The 19,619-nt window shown below is 39.1% G+C and overlaps 1 protein-coding gene across 1 annotated transcript; it reads left to right on the top strand.

Moving 5' to 3' along the window:
• Window positions 1-226: 226 nt before the first annotated feature.
• Window positions 227-1,294, top strand: LOC140888421 (uncharacterized). Its single transcript, XM_073296095.1, has one exon. It carries the CDS (start codon window positions 227-229, stop codon window positions 1,292-1,294), a length of 1,068 nt encoding a protein of 355 aa, XP_073152196.1.
• The last annotated feature ends 18,325 nt before the right edge of the window (window positions 1,295-19,619 follow it).

Raw genomic sequence — 19,619 nt, forward strand, 5'->3', positions numbered from 1 at the left:
GACTTGGGAGAGTTCTGTGCAACTGCTTCCAAAATATACGCGTGCTCTGTGCAAATATAATCCCGGAACAGTTGTTGAGTAGAAGCATCTTAGATCGAACAACGAATCAATAAAAACATTGAACTATGTTTTTTGGGCATTCAGGCCTTCTATAGATGGATTTTGCCACTTTCGGAAAATTATCAGCGTTGACGGCACACATTTGTATACAAAATATAAGCACAAAATGCTGATCGCAGTCACTCTGGATGCAAACAATCAGGTGTTGCCACTGGAATTTGCAATCGTGGATGAAGAGACGTCGGATTCCTGGCAATGGTTCTTGGAAAATGTTGGTCAGTATGTTGTTTGTGGTGAAAGTGGAATATGCCTAATTTCTGATAGGCATAAGGGTATTGTTCGAGCAGCTGAGGATCTCCACTATTTTAAACCTCCGCATGGTGTGCATCGTTTTTGTTTGAGACATGTGTGCTCAAATTTTAATGCGAGATTCAAAGATGTGCATTTGAAAGATTTATGTTGGGAGGTGGGCAAACAACATCAAGTCTGTAAGTTCGACGCAACAATGGAGGCCATCAGGAATAAAAATATTTTAGCACACAGGTACTTGGCTGGAATCTCAAAGGAGAAATGGAGTATGGCTCATGATGGAGGTTGGCGTCGTGGGGTGATGACGACAAACATGTCTGAATGTTTGAACAGTGTGTTAAAGGGAGCTCGTAGACTTCCTATATCTGCGATAGTGCACTTGACTCTTTTAAGATGCGTACAATACTTCGTTGAACGTGTGGCAAAGGGTCAACGCATGGTTCAGGAAAATCAGCTGTGGTCGGACTATACATGTCGCAAATATGAAAAATGGGCAAGAAAATCAAGCGAACATCGTGTTGTTAAATATGATGTACGGACTCAAACTGCTTCAGTTGCGACCGGGGGCAGACCAAGTCGCGGCCAACATATACAAGTGGTGAGGTTATCAACGAGTGATTGTTCATGTGGTAAATGGACAATTTTTGGAATCCCATGTTCTCACGCTATTTGCACTGCGAAATACTATTCGTTAGATCCGACAACCCTAGTTCAGTCATGGTACAACATATCGAAATACCTCGCGGCGTATGAAGGTAGATTTGAACCTCTTGCCGATGAACGCTATTGGGATCCTCCTACCTTTGAGCTGCATCACAACCCGGTTAGACGTGAAAGAAGAAGAGCTGGTAGGGATACAACTACTCGAGTGAGGAATGAGATGGACAAACCGATGGTCAGGGAGAGACAACGACGGGCACAATAATTGGTAAACATTATATTTAATTTATCGCTCACATTATTATGATATGTGTATTTTGGAATTTTGAAATTAATTTTCATATATTTTTTTTTCAGGAACATCAGATATGAAGATTGTTGTATCGCGTGATATTAATATTATAATAATGTTTTTCGTTCGTGTTTTCATAATAAATGTGTACCTTGTTTTGTTTGTACAGTTTTCATGTATGAGTTTAAATAATAAATATTAAATTTATTACCACTAAATTATATGTTATTAAACGATATAAATCTTAAAGTGTAGATAAATGAGTTTAAATAAAATAATATATGTATGCATTTTATTGTATTTGTCTATTTATTTTTTTTAAATAAACAATATATTATAAAAATGATATATAATTTCAAATAATAAATATTAAATTTATTACTATTAAATTATATGTTATTAAACGATATAAATCTTAAAGTGTAGATAAATGAGTTTAAATAAAATAATAGATGTATGCATTTTATTGTATTTGTATATTTGTTTTTTTTTAAAAATAAACAATATATTATAAAAATGATATATAATTTCAAATAATAAATATTAAATTTATTACTACTAAATTATATGTTATTAAACGATATAAATCTTAAAGTGTAGATAAATGAGTTTAAATAAAATAATAGATGTATGCATTTTATTGTATTTGTATATTTGTTTTTTTTTTTAAAATAAACAATATATTATAAAAATGATATATAATTTCAAATAATAAATATTAAATTTATTACTACTAAATTATATGTTATTAAACGATATAAATCTTAAAGTGTAGATAAATGAGTTTAAATAAAATAATAGATGTATGCATTTTATTGTATTTGTATATTTGTTTTTTTTTTAAAATAAACAATATATTATAAAAATGATATATAATTTCAAATAATAAGTATTAAATTTATTACCAATAAATTATATGTTATTAAACAATATAAATCTTAAAGTGTAGATAAATCACATTAACAAATATATCACGATAGGTGGTTACAATTACAATTACGTAAATGACCATCTGTTCCACAACCACGTGGCCTACGTCTACGCGAACCTCTACGCGGACAAAACCTTGAGGATTATTTTGGTCCACATCGTCATGTCTTCACTGCTCTGATTTTGTTCATTTGAATAACCTGTAAAAATAACTGGTGAAACAACATTTCTTTGAGGTGCCGACGTGTTAGGAAAACCAGGTGGCTGATCGCTGATCAATTCGGTAATACTTTGGATATGGCTCTGAAATGGCGTTCGATAATCCTCGTCATCATATGCATCAGATGGCCCAGTGTTATCAAAAACACCAGATGGCCCTGCATTTTCAAAACCACCAGAAGGCCCTGCACCGTCTTGCCAACCAGATGACCCTGGAACATATACTGAAGGTGACTGATAGGGATCAATAGGAGGCGTACCGAAATGTTGTGGAATATCATGTGGTACAGGAGCAAACAAATTCTGGGGATATGGTCGAAAACCAATCCCGCTGATTGTGGGAGAAATAGTGCGAACAGTTATGCGCTCATACCATCGAAAGTAGTCATCATCTGTCTGCCTAGATCTTCCATGCAATTGACCTTGGACAACATAATTCAACCTTCTGTTCCAAACATTAATTGCATTTTCATGATATTCCCTCCAGTCTGTGTTGCGATGACCTGATCTGTTGATGTTGTGGAGGTTATCGTTGTCAACTGCAGGTCTTGGAATAGGTTGACACATTTCAAATTGCCTTAACACTCGATTCGGACGATGCATCTCCACAATTTCAAAGCATATCAAAGGACAAATGCATCGCCAAATATTATTGTCGTATGAATCCATTATTATTCTTACATCTGGATCGTTTCTGTCGTACACTATCCAGTTAAACTACAAAATAAAAACTAAAAAAAATTACTTAAAATTTTCTATAAACAAGTTCATTGTTGCAGTGTTTATATATTTTTCATAGTATACCTCATCATGATTCATACGATCTAATGAGTCTCTTATAATTCGAAAAGAGTGTGTCGGTGCATGAGTATAACTAAAAACATTGTTCCACCTACAATAAAAAAAATGATTAAATATCGAGTAAATTAATCAGAGTTCATGTTATGACAATAATTTTTTTACCGAGCACCGTAGGGAGAAAATGGCATAATATCATCAGCAGGATTCGGGGCCACAAAATGAGATAAGCCAGTTCGATCAGGATTAACACATTTAATCCTGCTCCATTCCCATACCTGTCATGAGTATAAAATATAATTAAATAAATATTAATTTAATCTCATTTAATCATTAAAAATTATACCTGCAAAATATATAGAGGTCCGGCTATTTTAGATTTTCCTATACGCGTTGCATTGCACAACTCACGATATAGGAACGCTAAACCTGCACCTCCCCAGCTGTAAGATTTTATTCGATCAATGTTCCGGAGCAGTTGTAAAAAAATCAATCTAGCCGATCCTCCTTGATAATCTGGTAGCATTATTCCTCCGATAATCATCAATGCTACACACCGACTATATTTCACAACATCAACCTCGGAACTATTATCATCAATGTATGTGGAGGTGCAGTGTTCGTATAAAGAGGTCATCGACAAGTGACCGCCTTTGAAATGTGTCGCTAATGGCGTATATCCCAATAAATTTAAACATATGTGTTGCCATTCTCCCACTTTATGCGACGCATCTATACCAGATATAACCTCACCATGAATTGGTAAACCCCAAATAACTGAAATATCCTGCAACGTGATAGTCGCCTCACCACATCTAAAATGAAATGTGTGGGTTTCACGTCGCCATCGTTCAACCAGAGCAGTGATCAAATGATGATCATAAACACGATATCCACACTGCAAAACACCGAAAAATCCCATATGATGTAAAAATGCTTTAACACGGCTATGTAACCCATTCTCCGTATATAATTTCCAAATCAAGTTGTCCGATCGTTTCGCTCGAATAATTTCATCAATATTTTCCGAACAAACTACTGATGATATATGTGATGCCTGCAAATACAATACGCTCGAATCTTGTACTGTTGCCATTCTGAAAAAAAATGACAATCATTAATCAATAAGTTAACTAATTATAACAATCAATTATACTTATAATAAATACACTAAAAGATTACTAAAAATTATTTCAATCATCTTTGTAATACTATATTTTATATAAAATAAATACGTTAATAATAATAACAAATTTGTCCTTAAACTAACTTTTCTTATATTTTAAATTTTTTATTTACTTAAAAAATTACTCAAAATGCAATAGTTTTGTGTATTCATACAATTAAAATTAAATATTTTAAAAAAAATCATATTTTTTTTATCATATATAAATAAAATAAAGAATATCAAAAAAATATATTTAATTAATCTAAAAATGTGATATTATAAATATTTTGAGAATCGTTGAAAGCGGTTGAGGGATAGCAATAACCTTTGCGGTTGAGGGCAAGGTGTCGACCGCAGTCTCCTTTTTGTTCAGGAATTTGAGAATCGTGGACTTGTTGAGCCATTTGGTGGGATGCAGAGGCTCAGTTTTGGAGACCTCAGTTATTCCCGCATTGTTTGCCTTAGCAACGGAGTCAAAGTTGATTGCGAGACAAGTCTTCTGGATCGACATGATATCTGTAGATAAGAGCTTGAGCAGAGAGTAAGCAAAATCCAGAGAGTAATTCGATGGAGCGTTTAATACAATATGAAAGCTGTAGCAACGGTGAAAGGTTGATATACGAGTGTAAAGACGTATATATAGGAACCTATGGGCCATAGGGTGACGTCATGAAAAAGTGTTTTTGAAATTCAAAAAGTTTTGAAGAGTATAATCACCGCGCCCAAAATGTCAACTGGTTCAAAGCACAAGGCTGCTAATACTAAGCCTGTCAGACACTAGTTAAGGGCGGATGATATGCCAATATTTATGACAATGTAATGGCTAAGCTATTAATGTCATAATGGCAATTATTCCCCCTAAACACATGCATACTAACTTAAATCTACTAAGCCAAGAATATTTCGAAAATACGAAAACTTAGCGTCCGGTAGATGCTTGGTGAATATGTCTGCTGCTTGCTGATCGGTAGAGATGTATTCCAGCCTGATTTCCTTCTTTAAGACATGATCTCGGATAAAGTGATTCCTGACATCAATGTGCTTTGTTCTAGAATGCATCACTGGATTGTGAGTGATGACTATGGCACTTGTATTGTCACAGTAGATTGGAGCTTCACTCGATCGGATTCCATAATCCTTAAGCTGCTGTTGAATCCAGAGTATTTGAGCACAACAGCTGCCAGCAGCAAGGTATTCTGCTTCGGTGGTCGAGGTAGCAATTGATGTCTGCTTCTTACTTGACCACGAAATCAGTCTATCTCCAAGGAATTGACATGTGCCACTTGTACTTTTGCGATCAATTCTACACCCTGCATAGTCTGCATCTGAATAGCCAATAAGATTAAGATTTGAATCTTTGGGATACCAAAGACCCACATTAGTAGTTCCTTTAATATATTTAATTATTCGTTTGGCGGCAATGAAATGAGATTGCTTAGGTGCTGCTTGAAATCTAGCACATAGACAGACTGAATACATAATATCCGGTCGACTGGCAGTCAAATAAAGCAATGAGCCAATAAGGCCTCGATACATGGTTACCTCGATCGGAATTCCCCCTTCATCTTTATCAAGCTTAATTGATGTACTCATGGGGGTAGATACAGTTGAGCATTGTTCCATTCCAAACTTCTTTACCAATTCCTTGGCATACTTGGATTGATTGATAAATATTCCAGCTTCAAGTTGCTTCACTTGAAGTCCAAGAAAGAAGTTTAGCTCGCCCATCATGCTCATTTCAAACTTCTCCTGCATCAGCTTAGAGAACTTTGAACACAACTTGGGGTTAGTTGACCCAAATATAATGTCATCAACATAAATTTGTACTAGTAACACATGATCACCTTTTACAAATTTAAACAGGGTCTTATCGACCGTTCCAATTTGGAAATCATGTTCCAGTAAAAATTTTAGTAATGTGTCATACCAAGCACGCGGTGCTTGTTTTAATCCATAAAGAGCTTTGTCAAGTTTATAAATATATTGAGGATGAGTAGGATTGACAAAACCTGGTGGTTTTCTCGCCCGTTTGGACTTTTAGTACCTGCAAAGAGTGAAGAACTTTTGGTACCCATATCTAGTAGGGTCCAGGTCGGATTAGCCCTTTCGGGACCCACACCTGGAACACCCTTACAGGTTTGCCCGTGTGTGTGTCCAGAAATCTGTGCTGTCAATAGGCAGTAAATGTGTGTGCTTGTGAGGTTGCTGTGTGCTGCTTGCCTTTTTGATTTTTATCAGTTAGCCTGTACCTCTTTTGAACTGGCCTGCAATTAAAGTACTGGTAAGGCTTCTCTTTTGACCATATTTTCTTAGAGTAGTTAGACTCATTCCATGGCCTTTTGAAATTAGATTGGTTTCCCTTTCTTCTTTCATTAGGTTTAGGTTTGATCCAAGTTCCTCTTTGATTAGAGATCTGGGGATCCACATATCCCAGCCCTCTATGCTTAGAACTTCGTTCGTTAGATACTTTCGGATTTTTGTCAAAGCTGCACTTATCGTGTTCATATATCGTGCTGGACCTGACAAATCTTATTTTGTTAAGATTGCCTTTGTCCAGGCTTGACTGAATACAGGACTTAGACTGTTCATTTGTTCCAAACCCTAGACCGGTCTTATCATGTGCCGGTCTTTGGATTTCTTGAATCTTGTCAATGGTTACAGAAGATTTATTCCAAGCCTTAATGGTTTCAAGTAGTTTTTTATTCTCAATCAAGGTAGCTTGGAATACTCTTTTCAAGGTGTCGTTCTCAGTAGCCAGCAGACTTAGCTTGACCTTAAGACCATCAAGCTCTTTTTGTTGCATGCAGCTTGATTCGCTTGACTTATCTTTTAGGTCAGCTCTTTCTGCCTTTACTTCCTCGAACTCCTTGGATAATGCTTTGTATTCATTAGCCATTTCGTGTAAAGCAGTAACTAAATCACTGTGAGTAAATTCAGGTGAGCCAAAGTCAAATACCTCCTCAGCTTCTTCTTCGATGTCAGCCATAAGGCATTCCACCTTTTCATCATCGCTGTCATCTGAAGAGCTTCCGGTATTGGAGTTGTCAGAGTCAGACTCAGCCCACTTGCTTTTGCTTTCGTCTGCTACTAGAACCCTTTGGTCTCTTCCTTTTCTAAAGGTCCTCTTGTCCTCCTTGCCCCTTCTTCTTTCAGAAAATTGCTTCTGATCATTGCTCTTAGGCTTGGTGCAATCTGCAATGAAGTGGCCAAATTTCTTGACAAAGAGTGTCATGGCTTCATTGCTGATTTGCTCAGCTGATCTCTTTGGAGCTTCCTCGACCGGTGGACGTATCACGGTTGAGGTTAAGGCCTTGGTTGGTTGAGAGGTAGATGGTTCATCTTCTGTTCTCATGTTGAGCTCGAACCCGTAGGCTTTGAGATCTGCAAAGAGATCATGCAGTTCAACCTTGCTCAAGTCTTTTGACTCTCTCATGACCACTGTCTTGATCTCCCATTCTTTGGGCAAGGCTCTCATAACCTTCACAACAATTTCACGCTTAGTATAAGTTTTACCTAAAGCAATAAGATCACAAATGATACTACTAAACCGTTCATCAAATTTAGCCATGGTTTCCCCTGGCTTCATTTTGGCGTTTTCATATTTTTGAATGGCCAAGGTGAGCTTGTTTTCCTTTGTCTGGTCATTCCCTTCACACAGCTGAGTGAGCTTCTCCCAAATCTCCTTTGCTGTGGAACATGACTTGATTTTGCTGAACATATTTTTATCCAGTGTTTTGTATAGGATGTCCCGGAACACATTGTCAAGATTGGCCTTATTTTTGTCCTCAGTGGTCCACTCAGCTCTTGGTTTCTCAATCATTTGTCCTGCACCATCGGCTAGAGCTGGGTTGACCTTCATAATTTTGATAGGACCGTCTGTTATGACGTATAGCATGTCATCATCCTGTGCTGCAAGATGTGCCTGCATACGAATTTTCCAATCATCATACTCTTCTTTAGAAAACATAGGAATTCTGTTGAAAGAAGTCATGATTTTAAAACTTTAAATCAGCAGTTGAGAAAGGAACCCGCTCTGATACCACTTGTTGGGATCGGTTTAGAACGTAGAGGGGGGGGGGTGAATACACTCTGAAACTTTTCTTCTTCTTCTTTAAAATGATCAAGTGAGGTTTAGTTCACTTAATCTGTTTTCTCAACTTCTAAAACGTTTTGAACAACTTAAATAGTGCGGAAATAGTTCAGAGGTTTTAGTGATGCAAAGTTTATAATGCAATGTATGAGCAGGATGTAATATAAATAGCAGTAAAGACTAAGGCACGATTTTATGGAAGTTCGAAGGCTTAATCCTTCTACGTCTCCCCTTCTTCCACTTAGGAAGGAATTCACTAGAAGACTTTGGTTATTACAACGTCTTGTAATACACCCACTTCAGACTTAGGACTTATCCAATGCCTAATCCGAAACTCCTAGATTTACACAGATAAGATTCTCAGTTCTTATCAGACTGGTGGAAGCTTTCAGAGCAGCTTCAAGTCTCTTCAACACTGAGTATGGTTGAGTTGAGCTTCTCAAACTGCAGAGCGGTCGAGAGGCTTGGAAACCCTAGGATGATCCTTGATGATCAGATATGTGAACTGTAGGCAAGGGTTTATTTGAGCAGTAAATGAATGATCTTGTAAGTGTGCTCAAGTATATCAGATGAGGACTTCTGATATTATTCAAGTGATTGAGATCTTTCTGAATTGCTTGTCTCTCTTCGTTGTCTCGTATCACTTGTTGTTGTTATTCTCCTTTTTTTTGAGCAATATTCCCTTTATATAGGTCAATCATCAACGTCTTTATTTTGAACGTTCTGATGCTGCATTGAATGCACATTTAATTCTCATAAATGCATTGATGATTCTGCATGAAGATCGTACACTGCAGACAACTTCCAGGGTCCAAAACTGGAATAAACGGTCGAATGCTTTATCTGCAGTCATTCTGTGTTTTTGCCATTTTGGTACAACCTGTTGTCTTGATTTGCAGGAGTCAACAAATCTTCTGATACGCCGGTTCTGCTTTTAATAAAAGATCCTGCAAAGAACATCTTGTCACAGGTACTTGTCTTGAGATATCTTGATAAGCAGTTGGCATTCTACCGGTAGAGATATTTGTCCTCTGCTGGTTTGAATAACCAGTCGATAGGCTTGTGACTTCAACTGTTCGAGAGACATAGGCGGTTGACAAGCTTCCGGTAGATAGATTTATCCTTGTGTCTTCAGCCGGTCGAGAGCAAAGTCGGTTGACAAGCTTCCGGTAGAAGTTGTAATAGATTCCTGAAATACAATGGTTGGCAGCACATTCCTATACAATGAGTTGTTGTTTGTTATCACCAAAATATCGGATTCAACAAAGATAAATCTCTCTACCGGAAGCTTATCAACCGCCTTTGTCTCTCGACCGATTGCAGTCACAAGCCTATCGACTGGTCATTCAAACCAGCAGAGGATCAGTCAACGGCTCATCAAGATATCTCAAGACAAATACTTGAGAAGAGACGTTCTTTGCAAAGATATTTTATTAAAAGCAGAACCGGCGTATCAGAAGATTTGATTGACTCTTGCATCGAGACAACAGGTTGCACTAAAATGGCAAAAATGCAGAATCGCTATAGATAAAGCATTCGACCGTTTATACCAGTTTTGGACTCTGGAAGTTGTCTGCATTTAAAGAAGTGTACGATCTTCATGCAGAATCATCAATGCATTTATGAAGCATTAAATGTGCATTCAATGCAGCATCAGAACGTTTAAAATAAAGACGTTGGTGATTGACCTATATAAAGGGAAGATTGCTCAAGAAGTGAAAAAGAACAAGAAGGAGACAAGCAACTCAAAAATCTCAATCACTTGAAGTCCTCATCTGACATACTGAAGCAATACTTGAGCACACTTACAAGATCATTAACTTGTTGCTCAAATAAACCCTCGCCTACAGTTTACATATCTGATCTTCAAGGATCATCCTAGGGTTTTCAAGCCTTTCGACCGCTCTGCAGTTTGAAAAGCTCAACCGGACTATACTCATTATTGAAGAGACTTGAAGCTAGTCTGAAAGCTTCCACCAGTCTGGTAAGAACTGAGAATCTTATCTGTGTAAATCTAGGAGTTTCGGATTAGGCATTGGATAAGTCCTAAGTTTGAAGTGGGTGGATTACAAGACGTTGTAATAACCAAAGTCTTCTAGTGAATTCCTTCCTGAGTAGAAGAAGGGGAGACGTAGAAGGATTAAGCCTTCGAACTTCCATAAAATCGTGCCTTAATCTTTACTGCTATTTATCTTACATATTGCTCATACACTGTGTTCTAAACTTTGCATCACTAAAACCTCTGAACTATTTCCGCACTATTTAAGTTGTTCAAACCATTTTAGAATTTGAGAAACCAGATTAAGTGAACTAAACTTCACTTGATCATTTTGAAAAGATAGAAGAAAAAGTTTCAGAGTGTATTCACCCCCCCTCTACCCTCTGAACCGATCCCAACAAGTGGTATCAGAGCGGGTTCCTTTCTCAACTGCTGATCTAAAGTTTTAAAATCATGACTTCTTTCAACAAAATTCCTATGTTTTCTAAAGAAGATTATGATGACTGGAAAATTCGCATGCAGGCACATCTTGCAGCACAGGACGATGATATGCTATATGTATTAACAGACGGTCCCATCAAAATCATGAAGGTCAACCCAGCTCTAACCGATGGTGCAGGACAAATGATTGAGAAACCAAGAGCTGAGTGGACTACTGAGGATAAAAAGAAGGCCAATCTTGACAATGTGGCCCGGGACATCCTATACAAAACACTGGACAAGAACATGTTCAGCAAAATCAAGTCATCTCCACAGCAAAGGAGATTTGGGAGAAGCTCACTCAGCTGTGTGAAGGAAATGACCAGACTAAGGAAAACAAGCTCACCATGGCCATTCAAAAATATGACAATGCCAAAATGAAGCCAAGGGAAACCAATCTAATTTCAAAAGGCCATGGAATGAGTCTAACTACTCTAAGAGAAGATGGTCAAAGGAGAAGCCTTACCAGTACTTTAATTGCAGGCCAGTTCAAAAGAGGTACAGGCTATCTGATAAAGATCAAAAAGACAAGCAGCACACAGCAACCTCACAAGCACACACATTTACTGCCTATCGACCACACAGATTTCTGGACACACACACGGGCAAACCTGTAAGGGTGTTCCAGGTGTGGGTCCCGAAAGGGCTAATCCGACCTGGACCCTACTAGATATGGGTACCAAAAGTTCTTCACTTTTTGCAGGTACTAAAAGTCCAAACGGGCGAGAAGACCACTTCTATCAAGGACACTACCTGGTACTTAGATAGTGGTTGCTCACGGCACATGACAGGGAATCCAGAACTTCTAACAGAAGTGGTGTTGTGCAAAGGACCAAAGACCAGCTTTGGAGACAACTCCAAAGGTAAAACCGTGGGTAAGGGTAAGATTATCCATGGTAACATCATTATTAAAGATGTGTTGCTTGTTGAAAAACTGTGCTATAATTTGATAAGTATCAGTCAACTATGTGACAATGATCATTCGGTCGAGTTTCACAAACACACTTGCATCATCAAAAATGACAAAGGTGAGACTCTTATGACCGGTGTAAGAGACCTAAACACCTACAAGGTAAACTGGTCCTGCTCACATATTTCTTCACCGACTTGTCTTACTGCTCATCATGATAAACATTGGTTGTGGCATAAGCGGTTAAATAATCTAAATTTTAAGTCCATTTCTAACTTGAGGAAGCATGATTTGGTTTCTGGTCTGCCTGAAGGAGATTTTATAAAAGACAAAGTTTGTCCTGCTTGTCAACTAGGAAAGCAGGTGAGAGCAACCTTTAAAAATAAAGGGTGTATGTCTTCTTCCAAATGCTTAGATTTACTTCACATGGACCTATTTGGTCCTATACCAGTAAGAAGCATAGGGGGAATGAGATATGCTCTTGTTTTTATAGATGTCTTTTCTCGATTTACTTGGGTCATCTTTCTCTCTTCAAAAGATCAAACTGCACCTCACCTGATTAAGCTTTTTAAACGCTTGCAAAATGAACAATCTATTGTGATAGATAGAATCAGGAGTGATAGAGGGACTGAATTTTTAAACACCACTCTTATGACTTATCTAGATGATCAGGGAATCAAGCATGAGTTGTCAGCTGCTAGATCCCCACAGCAAAATGGGGTGGCTGAAAGAAGGAACCGTACTTTAAAAGAAGCAGCCAGAACTATGATTGCTGATTCAAATGTTTCTCAAAGGCTTTGGGCAGAAGCAGTTAACACAGCTTGCTATACTCAAAACAGATCTATGATTAATAAACGATTTAACAAAACTCCATATGAGATCTGGAATGGCACAAAACCTGATATTTCATACTTCAAAATTTTTGGGTGCAAATGCTTTATCCATAACAATGGCAAAAATCATTTGACAGCCTTCGATGCCAAAGCAGACAAAGGAACGTTTATTGGTTACTCAGCCGTTAGCAGAGCTTATCGAGTGTTCAATCAAAGATCACTAACGGTCGAGGAAACCATTCATGTTGTTTTTGATGAATCTACTCTTTGTACAGAACAAACTCAAGGGAGCATAAATGATCTGAGTCATAGACTGGAAAACACAAATCTACAGGAAGAGTGTGACAGTGATCCATATCCTCCAAAGAAGGATGATCCAGCTCCCTCTACCGCGTGTGATCAAACAAGGCCAGAAGAGGATCCACCGGTTGATAACGATCCTCCTGCCAATGATGATGCAGTAAACGAGGACATTCATCAACCAATTGATGACAACCCTTTAGGGAATTATTTTAGGTGGAACAAAGATCATCCACCTGGGTTGGTCATAGGTGACCCTTATGCTCCTCAAAAAACACGTGGTCAAATGATTAATGAATTCTTGCATGCAGCTTTCATATCTCAGGTAGAGCCCAAGAAGATAGATGAAGCTCTATTAGATTCCAGCTGGATTGAAGCTATGCAAGAAGAGTTGAATCAATTCACCCGCAACAATGTTTGGCATCTAGTTCCTTGACCGGAAAATCAAAATGTGATTGAAACTAGATGGGTGTTTCGTAACAAGCTCGATGAACATGGCACTGTTGTGCGTAACAAAGCTCGACTTGTTGCCCAAGGGTTTAGACAAGAAGAAGACATAGACTTTGAGGAATCCTTCGCTCCAGTTGCAAGACTAGAAGCAATCCGCATCTTTCTTGCCTATGCAGCTTTCAAGGACTTTAAAGTTTATCAAATGGATGTCAAGTCTGCATTCCTAAATGGTCTACTTCAAGAAGAGGTGTACGTTGAACAACCACCAGGTTTTGTCAACCCTACTCATCCTCAATATATCTATAAACTTGACAAAGCCCTCTATGGATTAAAACAAGCGCCGCGTGCATGGTATGATACATTACTAAAATTTTTACTGGAACATGATTTCCAAATTGGAACGGTCGATAAGACCTTGTTTAAATTTGTAAAAGGTGATCATGTGTTACTAGTACAAATTTATGTTGATGACATTATATTTGGGTCAACTAACCCCAAGTTGTGCTCAAAGTTCTCTAAGATGATGCAGGAGAAATTTGAAATGAGCATGATGGGCGAGCTAAACTTCTTTCTTGGACTTCAAGTGAAGCAACTTGAAACTGGAATATTTATCAATCAATCCAAGTACGCCAAGGAATTGGTAAAGAAGTTTGGAATGGAACAATGCTCAACTGTATCTACCCCCATGAGTACATCAATCAAGCTTGATAAAGATGAAGGGGGGATCCCGGTCGAGGTAACCATGTATCGAGGCCTTATTGGCTCATTGCTTTATTTGACTGCCAGTCGACCGGATATCATGTATTTAGTTTGTTTATGTGCTAGATTTCAAGCAACATCTAAGCAATCTCATTTCATTGCCGCCAAACGAATAATTAAATATATTAAAGGAACTACTAATGTGGGTCTTTGTTATCCCAAAGATTCAAATCTTAATCTTATTGGCTATTCAGATGCAGATTATGCAGGTTGTAGAATTGATCGCAAAAGTACAAGTGACACATGTCAATTTCTTGGAGATAGACTAATTTCGTGGTCAAGTAAGAAGCAGACATCAATTGCTACCTCAACCGCCGAAGCAAGATACCTTGTTGCTGGCAGCTGTTGTGCTCAAATACTCTGGATTCAACAGCAGCTTAATGATTATGGAATCCGGTCGAGTGAAGCTCCAATCTACTGTGACAATACAAGTGCCATAGCCATCACTCACAATCCAGTGATGCACTCTAGGACAAAGCGCATTGATGTCAGGCATCACTTTATCCGAGATCATGTCTTAAAGAAAAAAATCAGGCTGGAATACATCTCTACCGATCAGCAAGCAGCAGACATATTCACCAAGCCTCTATCAGACGCTAAGTTTTCATATTTTCGAAATATTCTTGGCTTAGTAGATCTATGTTAGTATGCATGTTTTTAGGGGGAATTATTGCTAGCATGACGTTAATAGCTTAGCTGTTACATTGCCATAAATGTTGGCATATCATCCGCCTTTAACTAGTCCCTGACAGGCTCCGTACTAGCAGCTTTGTGCTTTGAACCAGATGACATTAATTGGGCGCGGTGATTATACTCTTCAAAACTTTTTGAATTTTAAAAATACTTTTCATGACGTCACCCTATGGCCCATAGGTTCCTATATATACTTCTTTACACTTGCATATCAACCTTTCACCATTGCTAAAGCTTTCATATTGCATTAAAAGTTCCACTGTATTACTATCAAGCTTTTGCTTACTCTCTGCTCGAGTTATTATCTACAGAGATCATGTCGATTCAGAAGAATTGCCTTGCAATCAACTTTGATTCCGTTATTGAGGCAAACAACGCAGGAATCACTGAGGTCTTCACCATGCTTGAAGCCTCTGGTCTAAAGAAATTTCTGGAATGCAGCGCCATCTGCGATCTGCCTGTATTGAAGGAGTTCTTTGCAACCGCTCAAATCGAGCATGGGACTATCAAATGCTTGATCCGGACAGAGTCCTACTCCTTCAATCAAAAGTTCTTCGCCATCACATTTGATCTGCCCTCCAGGGGTTTGACAAAATGCGCGGATCTTCCCGATGGTAACTGCTCATATTGGTTGAAGGAGTTCTCAACCACTGATGCTCCAATCAAACTTCCGGCTCAGAAGACATCTTTTAAAGCTCCATTCAGGCTTTTGACCAACATTGTGGCCAAGAATCTTCTTGCCAAGGCTGGATCATACGACAAGGTGACGATGGAGAAATTCCAATACATGGCTTGTATCGCCTCCAAAATCAACATCAACTGGTCAGACATACTGTTCAATACATTATGTGAAATGATCAGGGGAAAAGGGCAATCCGAGGGATTTGCTCTGCAAATTTGCCACATCTTGAGCGTCCTCGGAGTGGACTTCTCCAAGACTGAGCCTCTGCATCCCACCAAATGGCTCAACAAGTCTACGATCTTCAAATTTCTGAACAAGAAAGAAATTGCGGTCGACACTCTGCCGTCAACCGCAAGTGTTGTTGCTATCACTCAACCGCCTTCAACAGTTCCGGTCGCGGCCAAACCAGTTCATACCAAGAAATCTGCCAAGCGTCAACTGATCATAGAGTCTGACTCTGAAGACGAATCACGAGAGAATGTGCCACTGATTCAAGCCTTCAGCAAGTCATCTCCTTCTGTCTCCAAAGCAGCTGTGTCATCCACGCCTGCAGGCGAGAAGAAGAGGCAGCACAAGAAGTTAAAGTCACTTTCGGGACTTGCTCCTACCGTTCCAACACCAATTCTGCCAACGGTTGAGACTACTACCGCTGTTGCTACTACTGCTCCACGTCCTACCAAGGGTGTGATAATCAGGGAAGGTGCCTCATCAACTCCAAAGGTCACTCTCCCTAATCCCAAGGACAAAGGGAAAGGTGTGATGATCTACTCACCTAAGGCTCAACCAGCAGCCACTGTAGAGCTCAACTTGATCATCTCTCACGTTCTCCTCACTGTCAAGCGTCACCTACAACGCTTTGACAGATGGCATCATTCCCGTACTCACTTGACACTTGCTCAAATATTTCCTAAATGGAAAGCTCTGAATGTCATTGAGCAGAAGATGCTTCTTTTTGCTGACACTGAAGACATCGTGGAGGCTCTGGGAAGAAGACAGCTCATCGACTTGAAGCTTCGAGGAAGCCTGCTATCTCTGCTGATTAATGAGCGTGTCAAGAACTTCAAATCCAAGAGTCCTACCGCCGCCGATGATTTTGTGATTTTGACTGGACTACAGGATAGTCTACGTCAAATCACTCAATTACTTCAGCACTTCCAAGCTCTTAACACCGTAAAGACGACAGCTTCAGCAGCTTGTTTACAGGCTTATGGACTGGAAGCACAGGTGATGATGAAGACTTTTCTTACCCAAGATCAGGGTGAAGAAGACATCTCTTCTCTTACTCTTTCAGATGGGATTCTGACCGGTCTCATTACTGCTGACCTGTTTCAGTCATCCGCTTTAGGATCGATTGTGGGAGCATCTTCATCGATCGACCCCTCCTCAACCGTAGTCCAAGCAGTAAGTCAACCAGAAGCAGCTGTGACTGCTCACTCATCTCCAGTAGCGACCGCTCACACCTCTCCCAGTCGTCCTCAAGATTCTTTTGAAGTGATTGAAAAAGAGATTCCTGTCACCTCTGTGACAGAGGCTCCTTGCAGTAGTGAAGCAGTAGTGCCCCCAACAGAGATACCAAGCACTATTGTATCACCTGCACATCCAGAACAGCAAGTGATTGACGCTGACTCAGCACTTCAACCGTCTCCATCTACTGAAAAGTTTGTGGAAGATCTCATAATGGATGAACCGAGTGCTGATCCTGCTACTCCACCAACCATCTTGGCTGCAGTCGAGACTCTTACATCTCCAACTGTACCACTATTGGAAGGTCCATCAGCTAGCTCTCCAGCCAGATCACCAACACCACATCATCCTGAGCCTGGCCCGGTTTCACCAATGAATGACCCACAAAGTCAAATGCTTCAGACTGATGACTCATTAATTGAAGCCATGGCCGCAGCTCTGGATCACACTTTGATAAATAGGCTTCATGAGCTCATGCAAACAGTTTGATCCTTCTCTCAAGACATCACAAACGCATCCTTATCGGTTGACAATTCACGCCAGTCGATCATTCGGCATTTTGAGACCGTGTCTCGAGACCTTGCTCATTTGTCCAAAGATATCACTGCCCATCATCGCACTCAAATCCAAACGCTCTCTACCGTCTCTGGACAAGTCGTCAGATCCGAAAACCACCTTCATTGGCAGTTGAATGATCGGATGGACACTATGCAAGATACTCTACTTGCTCAACTAGATGCAAAAATTGACACTATGCAAGCCTGCCTTGGCACTCAACTCACTGAGATCATTCTTCGACTCAACCAAGGTATGCCAAAAAGGGGGAAGAAGAGCAACGTAGAGCAACAGAGGCAAGAAGACGTGAAGAAGAATCCAGAAGAAAGGAAGAAGCCGACAAAAGAAAAAGAGAAGGCGATAGGTCAGGAGGAGCCAGTTGGTTCAAAAAATGAACAACTTGTTTCCTCCTTACTTATCGCAGCTGCATCTCATTGTTTTCTTTCTTCAGTAGGTGTAATAAGAATGCTTATTGTAATTAATGAAATTCATTCTCTCAATGAAGTTCATTTTAATGCTTTCATATTGTTCTTGGAACACTTAAGTTTTGTCATCACCAAAAAAGGGAAAATTGTTGAATCCGACATTTTGGTGATAACAAACAACAACTCATTGTATAGGAATGTGCTGCCAATCCTTTGTATTTCAGAAATCTACTACAACTCCTACCGCAACCGTCTAAACCATTCAAGATATCTTCCGGAAGCTTGTCAACCGTCTTTGTCTCTCGACCGGTTGCAGTCACAAGCCTATCGACTGGTTACTTAAACCAGCAGAAGATAAATCTCTCTACCGGAAGCTTATCAACCGCCTTTGTCTCTCGACCGATTGCAGTCACAAGCCTATCGACTGGTCATTCAAACCAGCAGAGGATCAGTCAACGGCTTATCAAGATATCTCAAGACAAATACTTGAAGAGACGTTCTTTGCAAAGATCTTTTATTAAAAGCAGAACCGGCGTATCAGAAGATTTGATTGACTCTTGCATCGAGACAACAGGTTGCACTAAAATGGCAAAAACGCAGAATGGCTACAGATAAATCATTCGACCGTTTATACCAGTTTTGGACTCTGGAAGTTGTCTGCATTTAAAGAAGTGTACGATCTTCATGCAGAATCATCAATGCATTTATGAAGCATTAAATGTGCATTCAATGCAGCATCAGAACGTTCAAAATAAAGACGTTGGTGATTGACCTATATAAAGGGAAGATTGCTCAAGAAGTGAAAGAGAACAAGAAGGAGACAAGCAACTCAAAAATCTCAATCACTTGAAGTCCTCATCTAACATACTGAAGTAATACTTGAGCACACTTACAAGATCATTCACTTGTTGCTCAAATAAACCCTCGCCTACAGTTTACATATCTGATCTTCAAGGATCATCCTAGGGTTTTCAAGCCTTTCGACCGCTCTGCAGTTTGAAAAGCTCAACCAGACTATACTCATTATTGAAGAGACTTGAAGCTACTCTGAAAGCTTCCACCAGTCTGATAAAAACTGAGAATCTTATCTGTGTAAATCTAGGAGTTTCGGATTAGGCATTGGATAGGTCCTAAGTCTGAAGTGGGTGGATTACAAGACGTTGTAATAACCAAAGTCTTCCAGTGAATTCCTTCCTGAGTGGAAGAAGGGGAGACGTAGAAGGATTAAGCCTTCGAACTTCCATAAAATCGTGCCTTAATCTTTACTGCTATTTATCTTACATATTGCTCATACACTGTGTTCTAAACTTTGCATCACTAAAACCTCTGAACTATTTTCGCACTATTTAAGTTGTTCAAACCGTTTTAGAAGTTGAAAAACCAGATTAAGTGAACTAAACTTCACTTGATCATTTTGAAAAGATAGAAGAAAAAGTTTCAGAGTGTATTCACCCCCCCTCTACCCTCTGAACCGATCCCAACAAAATGTTTTTTATATTAACAAAAAATTAATATATAAATTATATAAAATTAAATTAAAAAA

This window comes from Henckelia pumila, chromosome 3, assembly GCF_033568475.1.
Source record: "Henckelia pumila isolate YLH828 chromosome 3, ASM3356847v2, whole genome shotgun sequence".
Lineage (NCBI taxonomy): Eukaryota > Viridiplantae > Streptophyta > Magnoliopsida > Lamiales > Gesneriaceae > Henckelia > Henckelia pumila.